We start from the raw sequence: 19,370 nt of genomic DNA on the forward strand, positions 1-19,370 counted from the left end.
GCCCCACCACCGCTGCTGCCTCCTCCAATGTGTAATGTAGGAGCTCAGCACACTGAAAAGGGAGGCGCCATCACCAAAGAGTTATTTTGAAAGACAAAGCTCATGGAATTTATTCATATAAAATTTTTTGAGGAGGGGGAACTTTCAGGAATTGACAGTTCTGTCATCAAATCAACATAACCCTTCTAAACAGTTGCTCAAATCACAGTCTCTTGGACAAGTGACAAGGCGATGGTGGTTTGTCAAAGAAATCACACTTTATTGTTGCTCAGATTTTCATTTTTGAATGACACTGTGTATGATGATGCTCTTTCCTTCAGATGACCAACTTGTTAAGTTTTATCTTCTTTCCATTTCTTGGTTTATCCATATTTCAATTCCTTTCCTTTCCCTTCATATGATTTCCTCCCTTCTTTCCCAATATAGTATAACCCATTTTAAAATTCTATTTAAAGAAAACATATTTTCAGTTCTACTAGTTTTTACTTAGTTGTCCTTACTCATTACATAATGAGCAATGAGTGAGTAGTGTATGTTTGAAAAAAAATCTTAATTGCTGTGGAAGGTTGGACTAAGTAGCCCCTCCCTCCAGTTTACAGAAATAAACAGCTGAGCATGACAAAGATGGGGAATTTGGCCAGTTAGGTATGCCAATTATGCAAGCAAAATAATAAATCTTGCCTAAACTGTGAAAACATGAGCCAACTAATTTTGAGTTCTGGATGCATTGCTAAGGTATGTGCAAGAGACATGGGAAGAGAAACTCAACTTTTATCTTTCAGAGAAGTTGAATGTTTGGATAAGGCGTGGTGTCTCATTTGTAGGACAAACAATATTCACCTTTCTGTGTTAACCTTATACCCATATTAAAACATATATCTACATGCAAACATCCCTGCAGTTATGGCAAATTCTCCGTCAGATTATTTATTGTGTAGATACCTTATTGAGTCTTAAAATAGCCTAAGGATTTCTTCTGAACCACAGAATAAAGAAATTCAACATTTAGATATCACTACTAATAAAAAAGCATCTATATGGATCTTCTGGGACAGAAATTTTCTCCAGGGATTTGGACTATGCCCTATAAATTCCAATAAACCTTGGTTGAGAAGCAGATAAATTTGGCTTATTCAAGCAGAAGAGGGAAAAGGTTCTTGCTGCCAGTTTGAAAATGATGAGAAGACAGCATAGATGACTAATGCATACTGTATATCAGACATGATCACCTGCGGCCCCTGAACCACTTTTTTGCGTTTGTCAGAAGCCATCAATCTGTACCACCATAAATTTTGGCCTCATGATTTAGAATTTTGGAACCCAATTTCTAGTCATTTCAAACTGAGAAACATATGAAAACTGTAAAGTAAATCTAAAAGATTTAATGTATCTGTCAATTATACACCTTTAATTAACTTTGCCTACTTCCAAGGCTCTACTTCCAAACCAACATTTTTTTAATGATCAGTTTCAATCAGAAGCATATATTTGGAGTGCACTATTAGGAATGCATAGAAAATATGTATAGGACGATATGAGAATACCATCATAACACTTGTCAGAGACTTTAATATTTAACTCCAAAGCGGGGGACCGAGTCAGCATGGGCAATAATGAGAAATTTTAGGAGCTGTGATTCAGCCATACCTGGAGGACTACAGAATTCCATTCTTGATCTAAGTGTTGATCTGAAAAATTAACCAATGGTAATTGGGCATACCAAGTTTTACTTTCTTATCAATTAATAAAAGTTAACTTGAGCCTAGGCAAATTGCCAACAAATGCTATTTGCATTAAGATATTGGGAAGCCAAGCAATGCACAGCAATTGTCCCACTGCAGATTAATTATTAACCTAACAGTTAGTTAGACTTTAGTGAGTGCAGCCATATTAATTAAGTAACAGTTGGGTTAATCAAGATAGGTAGCTAAAGTAATTTGTTGGAATAAATATTTTATTACAATGGCCATCAGTAAAGCAAAGAAAATACTGTAATAATTCCCTTGCTACTAAAAGCTACTAGTCTATTAATATATATTTAAAGATCACTCTGTTTGTGGAGTTTTACATTTGCTGTTGGGCAGAAAGGATATTTTCAGTCATTCATCTAATTATTGGGTAAGGTTTTCTTTATTTACCTTGTCCTAGATATTGGCAACACCATTCACCAGTTTAACTTTTTGAAACAATTTCTTTTGCTTTTCTTAAGAAAGCATGTTTGATTTATTATAATTTCATGAGATATGTTATTCATGACTGAAGAAGTTATATTGGTCATACAGGACCAACCAGTTATTTAAAACCTTTACCAGTATTCTACCTGGTCATACTGTATTTAAAGATTATCTCATATTTCTACATAGTAGCACTAAAGAGCTGCTATCCATCGTGGGAACTGGCTGAAAACTATGCAGGCTTAAAGAAATGCTGATCACACTCCCAACTTCTACTGTGCCTCAGCAGTGAAGCAGAGAAGGGGTTCTCTTGTATGAGAAGTGGGAGGCATGCATTTGTGTGGACAGTTGGAATGGTCTGAGGCCCATGTGGTACAGCAGAAGCCTGACTGCCACTTCTGGATCAAGTTTAAGCAATACCTCGCATGAGTGCCACATTTTTTTGGGGAGATTATTTCTCTCTAGTTCTGAACTTGATTTAGCAGTTTTGGTTTAAAAAAATTAAAAACTTGGGGAGGAGAGACGTAAAGGGAACACCTCTTCTGGTGACAGGAATTGGCAGTAGAAGAGCTCTTTGAGGCTGGGAGACCATTTGTGCAACCAAAAGGATCTGCTTCCCTTCCCCTCCCATCCCCATCCCCACTTTAAGCACACATGGGTGGCAAAAGAAGCGGGGAGTGGGGGAGGCAATTTTCCTTCCAGCTCTCTGGTCCTACAGAGTAATCATTCTAGAACCAAAGGAGGCATTTTGCTCCCATAGCCTGCTTCTTCTGTCACCCATGGACAGAGGGAGAGAGAAAGAAGAGATCTTTCTTCCCCTTTTCTCCCCACTACTTCTCTTGCCATGGGGGAGAAGAGGGGACACAGGTCTTCTGCTGTGAGTTCTCCCATCCCACAAGCAATCACTCCATAGGATCAGAGGCCTGGCAGGAAAGGAGCCATTCTTCCTGCATGGCAGGAGCACTGAAGGAGAGTCAGTCTTGTGGTGACAATTCTCGCAGTACCAAACGGACTTGCTTTCCTCTATAGAGTGGTGGCTGGAGTGCCCCTTCCCTCGTTTCCCTTTCCTTGGCTGTTTGTGGTTTCACAGCAGGGCCTCCAGCTAAACCACAAACCACGTGCTGCCAAATGCAGTTTCTGGCATTACCCTGTGACGAAGCTGGCTGTGGATTCCCTGTGTTGCTGCCAGCCGCAGCAGCTCACCTTTATAGGGAGGAGTTGCATAACTGGAATACGGCTACAGAAAAGGCCTTAAGTCCTAACCCAATCTAAATTCTGTAAGGGGTGGCACCTATAAACAGAACTTATAATGGCAGTTGTAAATTCTGAATGGATTCATGTGGAAAAAAATGTTTTTTTCAAATACTCTGATCCCAAAACATTAATTTCACTGGAATTTTACTTTGCATTACCAAGGATTTTTAGCCAAAGTATTGAATATTTAAAACTGATGATAAGTCTTGAAAGTTCCTGCAGTTCCACTTAGTTTGCATATTTGACTACATTTCTGAACTAGATGTAGCTTGCCACATACATTTGAACCTTTATAGCATGTAGTAACAGTTTTCCCACTTTCTTTTTTCTCTCACAGTTGATTGGTTTTGTTTACGCCTGTTATGTGATTAGTGTTTTTATGGAAGAAGAGGACAGCAGTAAATACTGATATACACCTCCCGATCTCTGGAGCCACGACCTTGGGGTGAGACTTAGTATTGCACTCAGAGCCAATTATGTGGAACTGGAAAGGTATATCTGGGGAAAAAAATCATTCTTCCTTTGGACACAAGTAGCTTTCTTTTCATTCTGCCCTTTTAATCTGAGCAATGCGCATCAGTAAATTTAAGTATTTACATAGCTTTTATTTGTTGCTCTCCTAATTCATGTTATGTTAATATTAATGATTTATTCTATTTTTAATTTCATGTGAATGATCTGCAGTGTTGTAGTACATTTTGTTATTCCGTATGAAAACTGCCTTGAAATAATGATATACGTTCTAAAAGGTATATTAAAAATATAATAACAAAACCCACAGCAGTAGCAATCTCTTTCTTTTCTATTAGGGGATACTTTTCTATTAGGATTAGGCATGGCAGCTTGATGAACAACTCTACTTTTAGGGCAGCAGTAATTTTTGAAATATAATTTAATCCTGATATACGTATCAAAGCTGTCTTGCAATTGTCCTCCATTTCTCTGCCCAATTTGAAGTGTATTTTATTGGTTCTGAAAAAGGTGAGATGTCTGACAGATAATGCCAAGTTAAAAAAAGGGACAAAAACAGTTTGGATGTACAATTTCTTTCTGATGGTACCAGTTCCTTCTGTTCTGTTCTGCTCTACTTATTTTACAATTCAGCCTGATTCTTGAAAAAAATATTGTTTTGGCACATACTTTGCTAATCTCTAAATTGTTAATATCTATAATATAACTTCAAATAGTCTATAGTACATAATACAACTTACTGTGCTCTAGAAACCATGGACATTGTATATAAAACCTCTGTTTAATTCAGCCTAAAGTAAACCTGCAGTTATTGGCCTTTAATGTTTCCTGAAGTGAAATATGTTTGCATAATTTTCAACTTCTTGGACTGAAATCTGCCAGGAAGACTTAAAAATTAGTAACAGCCATCTTGTTCATTCTTATGCAAAGCTTAAGTAAGTATGGATCAATCAATGAATATATTTCCAAGAGCAATAAACGTATAAATAAATGTTCTGTCAAACTATTGCTTTCCTGGCTTTTATGTCATGCTGCTATTGAAATGGGAACATACTGTGTTTCTAATTTTAGAGGCTTGCACGTACCCATGATTCATGGCCTTTTGAGAAATTTTAAGTGGGAAAGGCAAGAGATCGCTGTCATACAATCACAGGAAAAGACACAGCTGTTTTCATGAGTTGCTGAGAGGTGCTACGTTTGAACCCCATGAAACTCCAAATCAACTTTTTGGAATACAACCCAAAAGCTTTAGACTGATGTTCAAAGTAATTAACTTTATTTTTAAGAAATATAGTAAACCTAGTACATTTCCAAATATCACTTCCTGCCATTCTGTTTACTGCAGGTAGGCTGTTATCATTTAATAAATTTATTCACACTTAGCATCATTTTGAGAATTCACTTTTTCTGCTTCCAGCGCAAAAGAATTTTATCTTAACAATACAGCCTTGTTTTTCATTCAGCAGCCTTGGTCAGATAGTAATTATATCGTGCACAGCTATGTATGGAATAGAATGGATTACCAAGTTAATAAATCAGGTCCTACACCTAACACGCCCTAACCATAAATTATTTTAATTATATACTTGGGATTTGCTTTAAATTTCCAACCTGTTCTTTTTTAAACAGTTTTGTTTAAAACATTTGTTTAACAATTGTACAAATGAAATTAGTTTTACTATTCTGAGTATATGAGCCTATAACAATTTTTTTCTGAGTGGGGACTTTTGCTGTTTAGAGCATTTTAAAATTCTAAAACAGACCCCCCCCCCCTTTTCATTTATAGAAGAGGGAAGGGAGGAAGGAAGGGAGGGAGGGGATACTAGGATACAGCATGATTGTGCTATTGTGGTTAAGGTGTTAGAGTAAGCCTGGGAAGATTCAGGTACAAGCAGAGCTTCAGCCATGGAAACTCCCTGGATGACTTGGAACCAGTTACTCCATCTTACAGAGTTATTGTTGTGGGGATAAAATAAAGGGAAATTCCCATATAAGCTGCCTTAAGCTCCTGGAGGAAAAATAGGTTATAACTAATAATAAATATGAGAAAGAGAGAGGATATAGTTGATTCACAGAGAACCAGCTTAACATTTGTCTGTAGCATCTTTTTCCTGCCTTAGGATATTTAGAATTGACAGAAATTGAGCTGCCTGGAAAATCTCAATATAAATGTCAGGAAGAGAGAAAAGGCACTATTGTATTTTACTGAGGACACAAGACAATTTCAGTTACAAAAATGTAACATGAATGTGTGTGTGCTTGTGTGTAAATAAAAATGGCTTTCAGAAAGAATAAAACTAAAATTTCAGAACAAGAAGAGAGGGAGAGTGGGTTTTTTAAACTGTTTGGATGCATGATTTCTAATTTGAAATGCACTCAATAAATGTTTTTTCTAGAAGACTCTTGATTTCCTGCATAGTCGAATGCATCTGTAACTGATAACTCTTTTAAGCACACTAATTACTATATTATGGCTCCATTGAAGAAACTGTTAGGCACCACGTATTCCTTAGAAATGTATAAGGCAGTAAAATTTAAAAGGAATGTGGACACAAGCATTAGTTGACTCATTACATCCTTCTAATGAATAAACAGAAATATTTAGACTAGCCACCATCCTTCAAGATGTTAAGAGTTACAAGAAATAACCAGAAACTCATAGCCTATGCCACCCGTCTGTTTCTCCTTCCAAGAACTTTCTGCATTCATCAGCTGATTTCTTTCTTTTTTTAAAAAAATGTTTACATTTACAACATTTAATAAATATAAAGACAATGTACAATAAAAAATACTCATAGATATACTAAACAAGCCAATGAAACAGGAAACACTATAAACATCAGAGCAGCAAGAAAAGCGATCAAAACTGCAGAAACTGCAGAAAATATTATAAATCAATTAAAATTAAAAAACCTGAAGAAGGGACAGAAGGTAAGACTGAAACTCATTGCCAGCTATTGCCTCTTCCAGGTATCAGTTCTCTCCTCAAGCATTTCTTCACTTTTTCAGACAATATTCTAGTAGAAACCACCAGATAATGTAATCGCTGCTGTGAATCCTGTAGAACCACACAGCAGTTGACCAGTAGAAAACAATCATATTTTGCAGTCAGTAAAGGGTTAAAAGATGCTACATTTCTTGTGGCATAAACTTCAGTGAACCAGATCTAATGCAAGAGACAGTTTCTTTGTTTAAACATGCATAAGTGAGCACAAAATTGGAAAAATATATATGGTTTATTTAATATCTAGATCTTGCAGACTGATAAACTGAAAGGAATCCAAAACTACTGGAGAAATGGTTGCTAAGGCTACATTAGCCTGACCTACCCTCCATACTGAAGCCAAATGAATGCATATCTTGTCAACAAATGCAAAGAATTTGCTGAAAACTGTTAACAAGAGAGCTTCTGAAAATAGCCTTGTGGGAGACAGTAAAATGCCAAGACAGTTCTTTCTGAGTCACATTTTTAATGAAAATGTCCAATAATAGATGGCTTTTCCTGCTACCATTCTGATAGGTAGAGCTTTCAGATGGAGATCCACAGGTAGAACAGGGGTATGCAACTTTTTGGAGATGAAGGTTGCAATTGACTTTGATTTTTGGAGTCTGCTCCAACGAGTAGGTGGGACTTGAATAAAAAAATTGTCAGGAACACAACAAAAATTAAACTGAACATAAGGCTTGGAAATCATATGTAGCCCTTGACCCAATGCTTACCATTTTTTAGCTTTCATAATAAATAAAATAAAATATCCTACAAAGGAACTAGAAGTTACTATTTTATGTATATTAGCCCCTAAGATTGTAATGTCATTTTTCCAAATGAGACTAATTCTGTACATCAGAAAGGTAGGTATCTGTGTTTTATGTAAAAATCTGCTTCCCTTTTTTGGCCAAACAGAGCTTATTTTGGATCAATAACTTAAATCAAATAGATAATATTCTGGACATTTTCTGTGTCTACATAACACACATTGTTTCATAATATATTATTTCTTAATTATTTTGTTTACATTCACTTTATATTTTGCCGTTTAATTTCCAAAGAGTCATATATGTATTTTTCAGTTGATTTTATAGGTATACTTGACATTCCTACTAACAATCCCACCCACCCTCCCCTGCTGGGACATATTGGCTTAAAACCTAGAAAACTTGTAAGTAAGGTTTGGTCAAAAAAGCAACATAAATCTTATAACTACACTGAAACTTAACTTGCTGCTGGCATGATATTAGTAATAATTTAAATGTCAATCCCCCCCCCAAGTTATGAAAATGATTTAAAATGCACATGCATGATCACTTTTCTTTATGAAACCTGTATTTAATCTACCAGCGACTGAAAAATGTTCCCTGGTTTATTCAAGCATTTCTATACTGCCCATTAGTATGCAAAATGTAGAAGAATATATATCTGTCCTCCAGAAGGAAATTCTTAAACAGGTTGATTTCATAGTTCAGCTGTTCCACTTCACATATGAAGGTTGCTTTGAGTCCAGTGAAGTGGTGATCCTATAAAAACCCTTGAGTCTTACACCTTTCTCAAGCATGTATCCCATATTCTTGATTGCAAATGGCCATGGCCATTCCATGGCAGCATGGAATGCAGGGGGTGGAGACAATTATTGGGAGCTATGCATCCTTTATGATCATTATTATATTGAGTAGGCAACCGCTGCAGGAAATGTGATAAAGTGACATCATGAAAATGGCTGGGACCAGCAGTTCCATGCTTCTAGAGGCCAGATGTTGAAACCTGTGTGTGTATATACTTAAAGCATAAACAAAACCTTCACACTGGGTTTTTTTTTTTTTTTAATGTGCTGTCAAAAAACTATAGGGAATGCTCATTTCTCAGCAGTTTGGCACCAAACTTCGACAGCAAAATTGCTAACAGCTATAACAGAGTTCAAGAGCTTTTGTGGTGAGCCTGTATGAAGTGGACCTGCTCTGCAGGTACTCCACAGAATTGAAGCAACAAGGCAGGAGCCATCTGCCTCATTCAGCAATCTTCTTCAAGAAAAATGACTCATAGACAAGTGTAAAAGCTGCTTGACTGAAATGGCTCAACCATTTCTGCTGCTTTGGAGATGGGAAAGGCCATTTCTCTTCACTGAGGCATTTCAAAGGTCTCTTTGATCAAAACTTTGTCAAAATGAGGTGCTCCTTTGAAACCTTGCACAGCCATAGTTTGTGCCCATTCCTTGTGTTATGCATATGGATTTTATGGAATGATGGAGCAGGTCAAAATTGAAACAACCAATGCTGGAAGGAATAGTCAAACCAGATATTCTGGTTACATTCCAAAATCCTATGCCTGGATATTATTTTGTTCTACATTTTGGAGTTTTAACATAGACATAGATTAACCCATTTAAGGAACATATGGAAGAGCATTAAATGTTCAATATTAAAAATGATTAAACATGGATCATCTCATTCTTTTAGAGAGAAGTTTGGTGATTTAACCTGAGTAGAGGCTTTACCTTTATTAAAGTACTGGAATAAAAATGGAAATATTAGACCTTTCTAATAGTTAAAACATTTAAATGGTTAGATCTTTCAGCCTATCTTCCCCATTGTAAGTGATTATATATGTATGTGTGTGTGTCTTCAAAAGCCATGTGCAATTTGGCTTGTAAGATGTTAGGACTATGTGGGAGAGCTGTTGCTTAGATACAAAACATTTCAGCTTTAATCCCTAGTGCTTCCACTCTAAACTGAATGAAGATCAGAAAATGTAAAACACCTCTGCCTCACACCCAAGGAAGCTACTGCTAATCAGAAGAAAATATGGGGGTTAGATGGCGAAAGTGACATGATTTAAAACAGTCTCCTGGGTTTTTATCACTGCAGAATATCTCAAGAGATGTACACTGTAAAAACAGCTTTTTCTAAAGGCCTTATGTCACTGTGCAGTCCTAGAGTGCTAATAGGCTCTAAAGAACAAAGAATTTCAATGATCAAGGTGAATTTCCCTTAAAAACCAAGCTGTAGAAAACAATTTGGATACTCAGTGATCTGTGCTATCCGCTAGTTTCTTGATGCTTATTCGTCTGATGTGTGGCAGCCTGCCCAGTTGGCTTCACAATAAGATAATTGGTATCAGTATTTGATGCAAATGGGCCAGGACAGCTGCTATTTTCAAAACTAATGGGTCTTTTACTACCTAAATTGTGAAAAGCTCAACTTTCTTTGAGATAAAAGCTAGAAGAGAAAAAGAACTATATTTGCTACCTTTCATGGATGTCATGCCCCTAGCTGAAGACACATCTTCAGATATGTCTGGAGACAAGCAAGAGTCACAGTGCCCAGAAGCTCAACTGTTCTCCTGCCAGAATTTACAGCTGACTGAGCCAGCCCAGCATTTCTGCAGCCTGCAACCTTCTAACTTTGTACTTTCCCAAGGACTAGGTGATCTAACGTCTAGTTCAGAGTCTGATCCAGGCTGAGGATCCCTGAGGTAGAAAGCTCTGCAAAACAGGAATTGGTTCCATTAGTGTTAGCACTAATGTGGCTGGCAATTTCTGGGAAGTCTCTCTCCTGCTTTTATCCAGACATATCTGAAGATGTGGCTTCAATCAGGGGCATGACAATTAAGACCTGAAAGCATCTGTATATCCTTTAATTTTTCAGCACTTCAGCTGTTGAGTTACTCATTTAAGTTTCAATCACTTCCTGTCTTTAAATCCTCAGGGGATGTAAAAGTAGAAGGAACAAATAAACTATTCTGTTGAATATGAATTTTATATGTAGTGTAATGTATAGGCTAAAGCATGGGATTATAAGGTGAATTTTTTTTCTTCATTATTATAAATTATTTGTCTCTGTACAGTGAGCATGCCAGGTTATGATTGAACACAGCTAAATGTTTTTGCATCACTAAAATCAACTGTTTTAGAAGACAAGCTCTGTCCACTATACAGTACTTGTAGAAACCAAGGGGCCACATACCTCCTTGGCCTATCATGCTCCCAACTCAAGAAAATATTTAAATTAGTTATGGAGTATTCTGAACTAACAATAGGATTGTTCTACTAATCCAAGGCAGGCATTAGATAGCTTTCAAAAACAGACTAAATCACAACCATGGGCTCATCCTTGTACTCCTGAACACATGGGACAAATGTGCTGCAACAAAGGGTTTAGGGATGTGACATTGCCTTTGTCTCATCCCTAACCCACAGCTGAAGCAGCTTAAAGTTGCCTTCAATTGCCTTCCACTGTTTCCTTTCTTTTCTTAACACAAGTTCTGTCAAGGATATCATTGAGCGTGCTTCGTTAACAGAGTGTGCAGTGACACAGGGAGGGGCTGACATCTGCCCAGCTTCTGTTGGCCTCTTTGTGCTGTGTGCATGCCCCTCCCTCCACGGCCATTTAAGCTTAGACTGTAGGAGAGACCAGACACTGGCTTTTTCAGAGGGCACCTGCCTGCATAATGCCTGATCACTGCTTGTTATACGGTCTCCTGGCATGCATGGGTTTAGCAGTCATTGAAAGAGTGCTAGGTCTATCTTTTAAACATGGATATAGCTTTCTTTTGAGAGAGCAGTAGCTCCTTGTTGCTCAGGTCAATTTAAGACTGGAGATAGAGCCTCGTTCAATATATCATTAAGTGCATTATTGTACAGGTTTTTTGCTGCTTCTTACAAGAGAATTATCATGGTCATATCTTTTACTCTTTTCATTTCTCGGCAGGTTGTGTGGAAGAGGGGACTACCATTTTGCTGATCCCTATGCCATTCTGCCTCTTCCATGGGCTACTTGATGCTCCAGGCCATGGCTGCATGTTGCTAGGAATAACTGAGGATGGCACTTGTTTATTGATCTTTCCCTGCCACTTCACCCTGTGCTCTGCTGCACCTGTGACCTGACAGCCAGGCTCTTAGTAGAAGAGAAGTGATGTAGCTCAGGGTTGAACTGTGGAGTCTCTCTGAGCTTGCTTGTTTGCTTACAGATGTTTCATTACCCAACTAGGTAACATCATCAGTGCGAGTGAGGGTGGGGTTTCCTCCCTGTTTATATACTACAGTAACTTACCCTGTCAGTGTATATGGAGTTGTGGTTTTCTCCTTGGTAGTTCCTTGATTATTGTTTTCCAGTTGATTGTTTGTTTGGTGTTAATCCCTGCTTATCTGGGTGTTGGCTGCTGGAGAGGATGTGTTCTGGCCTTTTTGTTTCCTTCTTAGCTTTTAAAATTTTGAATGGTAAATATGGTTTATCTCTATGTGTCTATTGATGGCTCATTTGTCTGAATGCCAAGCTTCCCGGAATTTCCTAGCATTTTTGTATTTAGCTTGGTCTAGGATGCTCACAGTATCTTGTGGTCTCCTCATGGGGAGCAACTGTCTGGAGCACTTGTGGGTGATCTCCTGTCCTCTCTTTGCCCAGAGAGGTTCAAAGAGCTGGTCTACTCACCGGCTCTTCATTCTTCACCGCAGTTGTTGGCTCTGCTTTTTGTGGAGCCGTCATCAGTCTGCTGAAGTCAGTTAGTATGGGTTGTTTTTTGATAGACTTGCACTTCTAATTTGTTGTCTTCCTCTGCTGATGAGGATATCCAGGAAGGGTAGTGTGTTGTTGTTTTCTCCTTCCCTTATGAATTTTATTCCTTTGAAGATGTTGTTGATTGTTTCATGTGTTTTCTCTAGTTGTCCCTTTTTTATTTGGATGGTGTCGTCTACATACCGGATCCATACTTTCAGTTGTATGTGTGGGAGTGCTACAGTTTCTAGACACTGCATTACAGTTCCTGCTATGAGTCCTGAGAGTGGTGATCCCATGGGTGTTCCTCTGATTTGTTGGTATGTTTGTCCATCAAACTGAAAGTAGGTAGTGAGGCAGAGGTTGATGAGGTCCATGATTCTGGATTTTAATCTTGGCTAGGTGGGGTGTGTTGTGTAGTACTGCTGCCATGGATTCTTTTGCTAGTTCTGGATCTGTGGGCCCACTGATGATGTTACCTAGTTGGGTAATGAAGTATCTGCAAGCAAACATTCCCTTTTGCAGGAGAGGTCCCAGCACTGGGGATAGTGCCAAGTGGCATACTTTTCTGCCAGTCGGATAGCAGAGCAAGTACAAAGTAAATCTGGACAACAGAACAAGTAGAATGTTAAAAAAAAAAAAAAAAAACACCACTTCCTTCCCAACCTTCTCTTCTCAGGTAACTTGTATATTCTCATTTCAGGTTAAAAGAAGGACTCAGCCCTGATGCCACGCTTAGGTTTAGCAGTGTTATGAGGAGGAACCAGGCTTTGCAACCAAAGCCCCAGTTCTGCAAGACCATCTCCCTGAAGAAGCAAGGCTTCATTGCATTTGACCGGGACTGACACGTGGCTGCATTTCTCAGTCACCACCTCAGATTCCTTATTAGTGTTGTAAAGTGAACCCTTCTTAGATAATCTTGAATTTTTCTTTATTCACTTTTATGACAACTTGTACATTGTAGCTTTTTCCTTTTTGAAGTTTTTAAAAACAAAATATCTAGTGTTTATGGCATGAAAACAGTGGAGCGTGTGAAAAAAGAATCCTCTTTTTCCAGAAGTTTTACCATAGTTTTGGAGTAAGACAACTGTACTATATTTGCATGTGCTAGTAATGATTTGCCATACACAGACACACACACTTCCCCAAAAGCACTCAATTCTGATGCAGTGAGCGGGAAGGGAGGAAAAAGCGATAAATCTAGGACACAACACCCAACTAAACTAGACACTCACTTTTTCTATAGAATCATACTTAATTACAGGCATACTATAGGAATTGATCAGTAAAAGTGGTTTTCCAGTTGTTGCAGTGATCAGCTCATTGAGCCAAGTCCATGCATGATTGCTCTAATGTAAGCCTCCCTTAGTTCAGTTGTGTTTTCTCCCAAGAACAATTGCATAAGGTTTGCAAGGCAATTTGCATATGGCTGCTTCTCCCATATGCCTTTCTTGTTCCCAGATGCATTCCTTGTAGCAGTTGGTAACTGACAGAGAAGTGTTTCATTCTTCAAAATTCAGGGCAGATGTGTGTAATTTGCACATTTTTAAAAAAATTCTCCTTAGAAGGAGCCAAACATGAATGTGTACAACACTGGGGTCAAAGGGAGGCACCAAGTACAGCCTTATAAGCCTCTGAAAATTCATGATGGCCTTAATGTAAAAGCTGAACAAAAGGCATTCATTATGAAGCTATGTACAAAATAATGTAAAGTTATCTGTAAATACCTTTAGAATATGTATCAATGTGGCATTTTTTATTTCTTCCAATTGTATAAAAAGTGAAACATAAAAGTGATTTTTCCTGTGGATATTTGGTACTCTATGAATCAGGCCTTTGTTCTTCATCCTTTTTTGGATACAATATGAAAGTATCTCATCTTTATGCTGTACAAAATCACCCTGGTTCATGCTGCAGAGTTCTTTTCTTCCTCTGGTTCACCCCTGAGCACAGTTTGGGAAGGAATATTGAACTGTTCTGAGCCTTTTGTGAAGTCCATCTATGTTTTATTCCACTTCTTTATTTTGGAAGCCTGTTTGGATGTAGCATTTTGCATCTACAACATGATTCCTTGCATTATCCTCTAAGATGTGGGTAGTCAAGGTGGAAGTCTCCAGATTTCATTCAACTGCCACTCCACCTCTCCTTCACCATCTACCACGTTTACTAGAATTGGTAGGAGTCTGAGATCACATCGGGAGATCTATATATTCATAGGCAGCTGGTAGATGGCGCAATGAGGTCACGTGTCTCGTTATATCACATAAATGATGTCAGGATGCAAATGATGTTACTTGCCGTCCCACCATCACAGATGCCCACATACATGTTGTTTATCCATATATTTATTGTATATGTGCAAAACTGTATTTGTGGATAGAAGTTCCATAGCCCTTATTTGTTTGCTTATTATTTTATACAATTTATGTGATCACCTATCTCAACAAAGTGATTCTGAGGAACTAACAATAAAAAAAAAATCTAGACTATGGAGCAGATATAATGCTGGCTTCCTAAAAGCAGTTTTATAAGTTGGACCTACTGCCTGGAATAAATACTCACTCTGTCCCTATTCTTTCTGGCTTATTTAGATATGAAAATCCCTATTCTTTTTAAAAGTTTTTTAAAGTTGAATATGCACATATTTATTCCAAAAGCCATTCTGCTTATAACAGCTGAACACATTCTGCTACATCTGGGTTTCAATACAACTTTAAATTAAAGTAGGAGAGATTGTCTTCACAGTTTTTTTTAAACAAACCAAAAAGGTAGCTTTAGGGAAACTTCACATATTACTTTTAAAATACATCTGTAGCAGATCACAGACATATGCTGTACCAGGATAATAGCAAACGCTAAGTCATTTATACAACTTTATAACCCAAATATATTTACAATGCAAACTTAACCATGGTTTGCTCAATTCAGTTTTTTGGAGGATTCTCATGAAGCCTTGAGTCATATCCATATTATATAAACTGGGTTCAAACAACATGCTAAGCTTAAAAGCAGTGCCTAGCTTGTGGTCCTTTGTGATGTTCTTTGTACTGTTCTCTTAAGAATGTCCATCTACATTCCAATAAAGTATTTCCAGAAAAAATATTTTTTACAAAGTACATACGTACTTCTTTTTATGTCCTGAAAACAGTAGATTCAGATGATCTGTTGACAACTTGATAGGCTGGTGATCTCAGATTCTGGGACCTCTTTCCTCATTCAAAGGCATTTCTGTGTCCACTTACTCTTTAGCAACATTGCTGTCTGTTTATCCAGTGTAAAGTGTAGCTCGCATTGCCAGATAGAAATTACAAAAAAAAAAAAAAAAGTGTTTTATCCAGTCTTTAAATGTGTAGGGAAAGTATTACAGCTGTGCAGTCTTAGGAAGGGATGCTTTGCAGCATGTGTTGGCATGAACAAAGGACAGCACAGCTGCTTCAGTGGGTTTCCTGTGACATCTTTTAATGCACGTGCTAACCTAGCAACCATACTTCACTAGCAGTTCAAGTAGCTTTGGTTTTGTGTACAGTTGTTCAACTATGCAATGAATTGGGAAACATCACTTAAAATGCTTTAACAGTTCTAGAAAACAGAATTACTAGAGAAAAAGAGTTTGTGACTTTTTTGGGCAGAACTGTAGGTTCTCCTGATGTTTACGTATTTCAGTTTCTTTGTTTAACTTTATCTGCTGTAACTGGAGTAAGATTCTTATTCTATCCTGTATCAGGCCAAAGGGGATGTAGAAAGGAACTCCAAAAGTTATGGATGTATGAATTGGGGCTTTTACTGTAGTCTCAAGGTTGTGCACCAGTGAGTTAACATAAAGCCACAGATGCAGAGTAATTATTTGAGAGACTGTTGCCTTTTTTTTTTTTTTGGTATTCATTTGAATTGTTCTTTGGTCTCATCTAGTGTTACTTGGAATTTTGCACTCTTATCATTTTTGCTGACAGCTACTTTGTCACTAATTTTTTTTCTAGGACCACCTTATAAACCAGAGATAGGACTACTGCATCCTTCATAAGAATCTGCATCATCCCAAAGTTAAAAATGAATTTTAAAAAAATAATCAGAATCTCATGGGACTGCCAAATTTCATAAGGTATTGGTGTGCTCCTTAGAAATCTAGCAAAACCTTAGGTGAGAATGTTAAAATCATGGGAGATTTGTGATCTCCCAATATTTTGGCCATTTAAAATTACATTTTAGTTTGGCACCCCTATCAGGAACTACTTCCATTTTCCAATGAACTATCAGTGGTCCATACCACACAGAGGGGAACCACTTTTCTAGACTAAGTATCCAGAATGATATTGGATCAGTGGGCACATCTATCTATCTATCTATCTATCTATCTATCTATCTATCTATCTATCTATCTATCTATCTATCTATCCATCCATCCATCCATCCATCCATCCATCCATCCATCCATCCAATTTATATAGCTGCCCATCTCACCACAGGTGACTCTGGGCGGCGTACAACAAAGCTAAAAACAGTCAATAAATACATTAAAAATATAAAAAGCAAAATACAACAGAGAATAAAAGGATGTTAAAAATAAGGGTGACACCTCACTAATTTCCCCATCCCCTGGGGTCCCCAGGCCTGCTGGCATAACCAAGTCTTAAGAAACCTCCAGAAACTCAACAATGGCAACCGCAGGGGGGAGTGGATTCCACAGTGCAGGCGCCACAGCAGAAAAGGCCCACCGCAGTTATTTGAAGCCTGGAATCATTATTGGAAAGGCAATTTGCATTTGCAGTTAAGGCCCAGTCACTTTTAAAATTAAAAGCATGTTTTTTTTAAAAAAGTCAAAGCAAGCACATGGAACGTATGTTATTGAGTACATAGTTGTCCTTTTGTACAATATTGGGGATCCAGGATCTAGATTGATGTAGTTTTGTTACTTCATCTTGTGAACTTGGGGGCATTGCATAATCATTGAAATAGCAGGGTTTACATTTTGGTAAACAGGCTTCAGAATGCACTGTGTTGGCATGAAAGGGTTGTTTATTATTTAGACTTGTACTTCCTATAACATCTTTCCTCTATTTCATTCACTTTTTGTTTGCAATATTTATGGGCAATTACTTATCTTAAGTAATCCACTCCATTCCAGTATTTTAGTATTTAACATCTATTTTCTCTGCATGAGACAGGGGGATAACTGTGTATTGTTTAAACAGCATAGAGGGAGCATGATTATCTCCACTTTTAGATAGTATGCAGGTATTTAATATTTCAGTTGTAGAATTATGCATAATAAGAAAGTGAAGGTCTTGTAATGCAGGCAGTCATGCTGTAGATTGGTACAGTTGTCCAACTGTGCAATGAATAAGCAAGAGGAAATAGCCTGCAGTTCCTGTTTTGTTTTTTTAGTATATATGGGAAGGTGGGAAATAAAAGCAATAAACAATAAGGAAAAAAGAACAGAACCGATTCCACCAACATTCCTTGGTGTAGTTATTTTCCCCAGGTTCTACACTACTTTGGGCTGTGGATCTACCTGAACTCAATAATGTTCAGCACGTTTATAGTGTGCTTGTTTCTGCCTGCCCCTCCCCCCAGCTTTCGCCATCTTTTATTTTGTAATTGATTTAATCTACTGGGTTTTGTTTTTAATTTGTACATTGTCCAGGGTTGTAGTGAGCTGGCAGCCTTTTAAATGTAAATTGTAAATAAATGAATGATAGAATCCATAAAATGACAATACATGAGCAAAAATTATCCTGAATTCTAAACTTCAAAGTACAAAGATGTTCAGCATTACAGAAGCTCCCTGGCTTTCTAATGCTTACAGTCTGGAACAGAAAATCGCATGCAGTGAAAAAGCAATTTAAAACTGTTAATCTGTCTGAAATATTCCAGAAGGTGGTACATAATCCAATTAAGTTCTAATGACTAATGGGAAAACTATTCCTTTTATTTTGTTTCAGGCAAAATGAGAGTAGGGCAGAAGCTTTGGATTCCATCAAATTCAAACTCACCCTCCACTCAGTGTAAGAATCTTGAAATTTCAATTCATCCTTAGACTTAGTTCCTCATCTTCCTTTAGTTCTGGCATGAAAGAAAAAGAAAATGTGCTTTGTTTCAAGTTTGAAACCAAACACTGCATCTTGAAAGTGCCATCAAACAAAACTTGGAAGTAATTTGGGTGTTCTGTGCTTTATCAAAGCAAAACTCAACTAGCATTTTGGCAATGAAAAGCAGCTGTGTCCCAATAGAAGAGAATATTTGTAGCTCAGGGCTGAACTGTGGAGTTCTTGGTGCTCTCTGAGCTTGGTTGTTTGCTTGCAGACATTTTCATTACCCAACTAAATACAGTGGTACCTCGGGTCATGAACGCTTCTGTTCACAACCAATTCGGGTCACGAACAGCACCGTTCGCAAAATTTTGCTTCCGTCCGCAAACTCCGCATCGGGTGCCAAACAGGATCCGCGGCCATTTTCCCTGCCATGACACGTGGTCGTGGCTTCCTGTAGGGAGGGGGACTCTCCCTCCAAGAAATAACCGCCTCCCCACCCACCTTCCTGTCCTCCATGCCAGAAGTCACCTCGAGCAAGGTTAGCGTTCTCTCTCTTCGTACTGCACTGTACTGTATTTTGTTTCATATTTTTGTGGTTTAAAAAAAAAATACATATGGTTCAGAACAGATTAACCGTAATTACATTGAACCTTATGGGAAAATTTGATTTGGGTCGTGACCAATTTGGGTTGCGACCAGAGTCACGGAACGAATTAAGTTTGTGACCCGAGGTACCACTGTAATGAACTCCTTGCATCATCAGTGTGAGCAAGGAGGAAACCACACCCCCACCAAAGCTGACATGACAGGCTACCATATATAAACAGGCAGCAAACCCCACACTCACTTGCGCTGATGATGTTACCTAATTGGGTAATGAAATGCCTGCAAGCAAACAAGCTCAGAGAGCACCAAGAACTCCACGAACAGCTATGTATTTAGGCTAATTACAGATTTT

General features: G+C 37.9%; 1 protein-coding gene across 1 annotated transcript in view; it reads left to right on the top strand.

The window, feature by feature from the left end:
- Positions 1 to 3,976, top strand: part of NKAIN3 (sodium/potassium transporting ATPase interacting 3) — a 179,247-nt gene extending 175,271 nt beyond the window's left edge. The window contains exon 5 of the mRNA XM_007421874.3: positions 3,766 to 3,976. Within this exon, the coding sequence (XP_007421936.1) occupies positions 3,766 to 3,837 (72 nt within the window). The 3' untranslated portion in view covers positions 3,838 to 3,976. The remainder of the gene's footprint in view (positions 1 to 3,765) is intronic.
- Positions 3,977 to 19,370: the final 15,394 nt, after the last annotated feature.

The sequence above is a fragment of the Python bivittatus genome, unplaced genomic scaffold, assembly GCF_059951505.1.
Source record: "Python bivittatus isolate LINGU-HERP-01145 unplaced genomic scaffold, Pbiv_v1 ctg000840_np1212, whole genome shotgun sequence".
NCBI lineage: Eukaryota > Metazoa > Chordata > Lepidosauria > Squamata > Pythonidae > Python > Python bivittatus.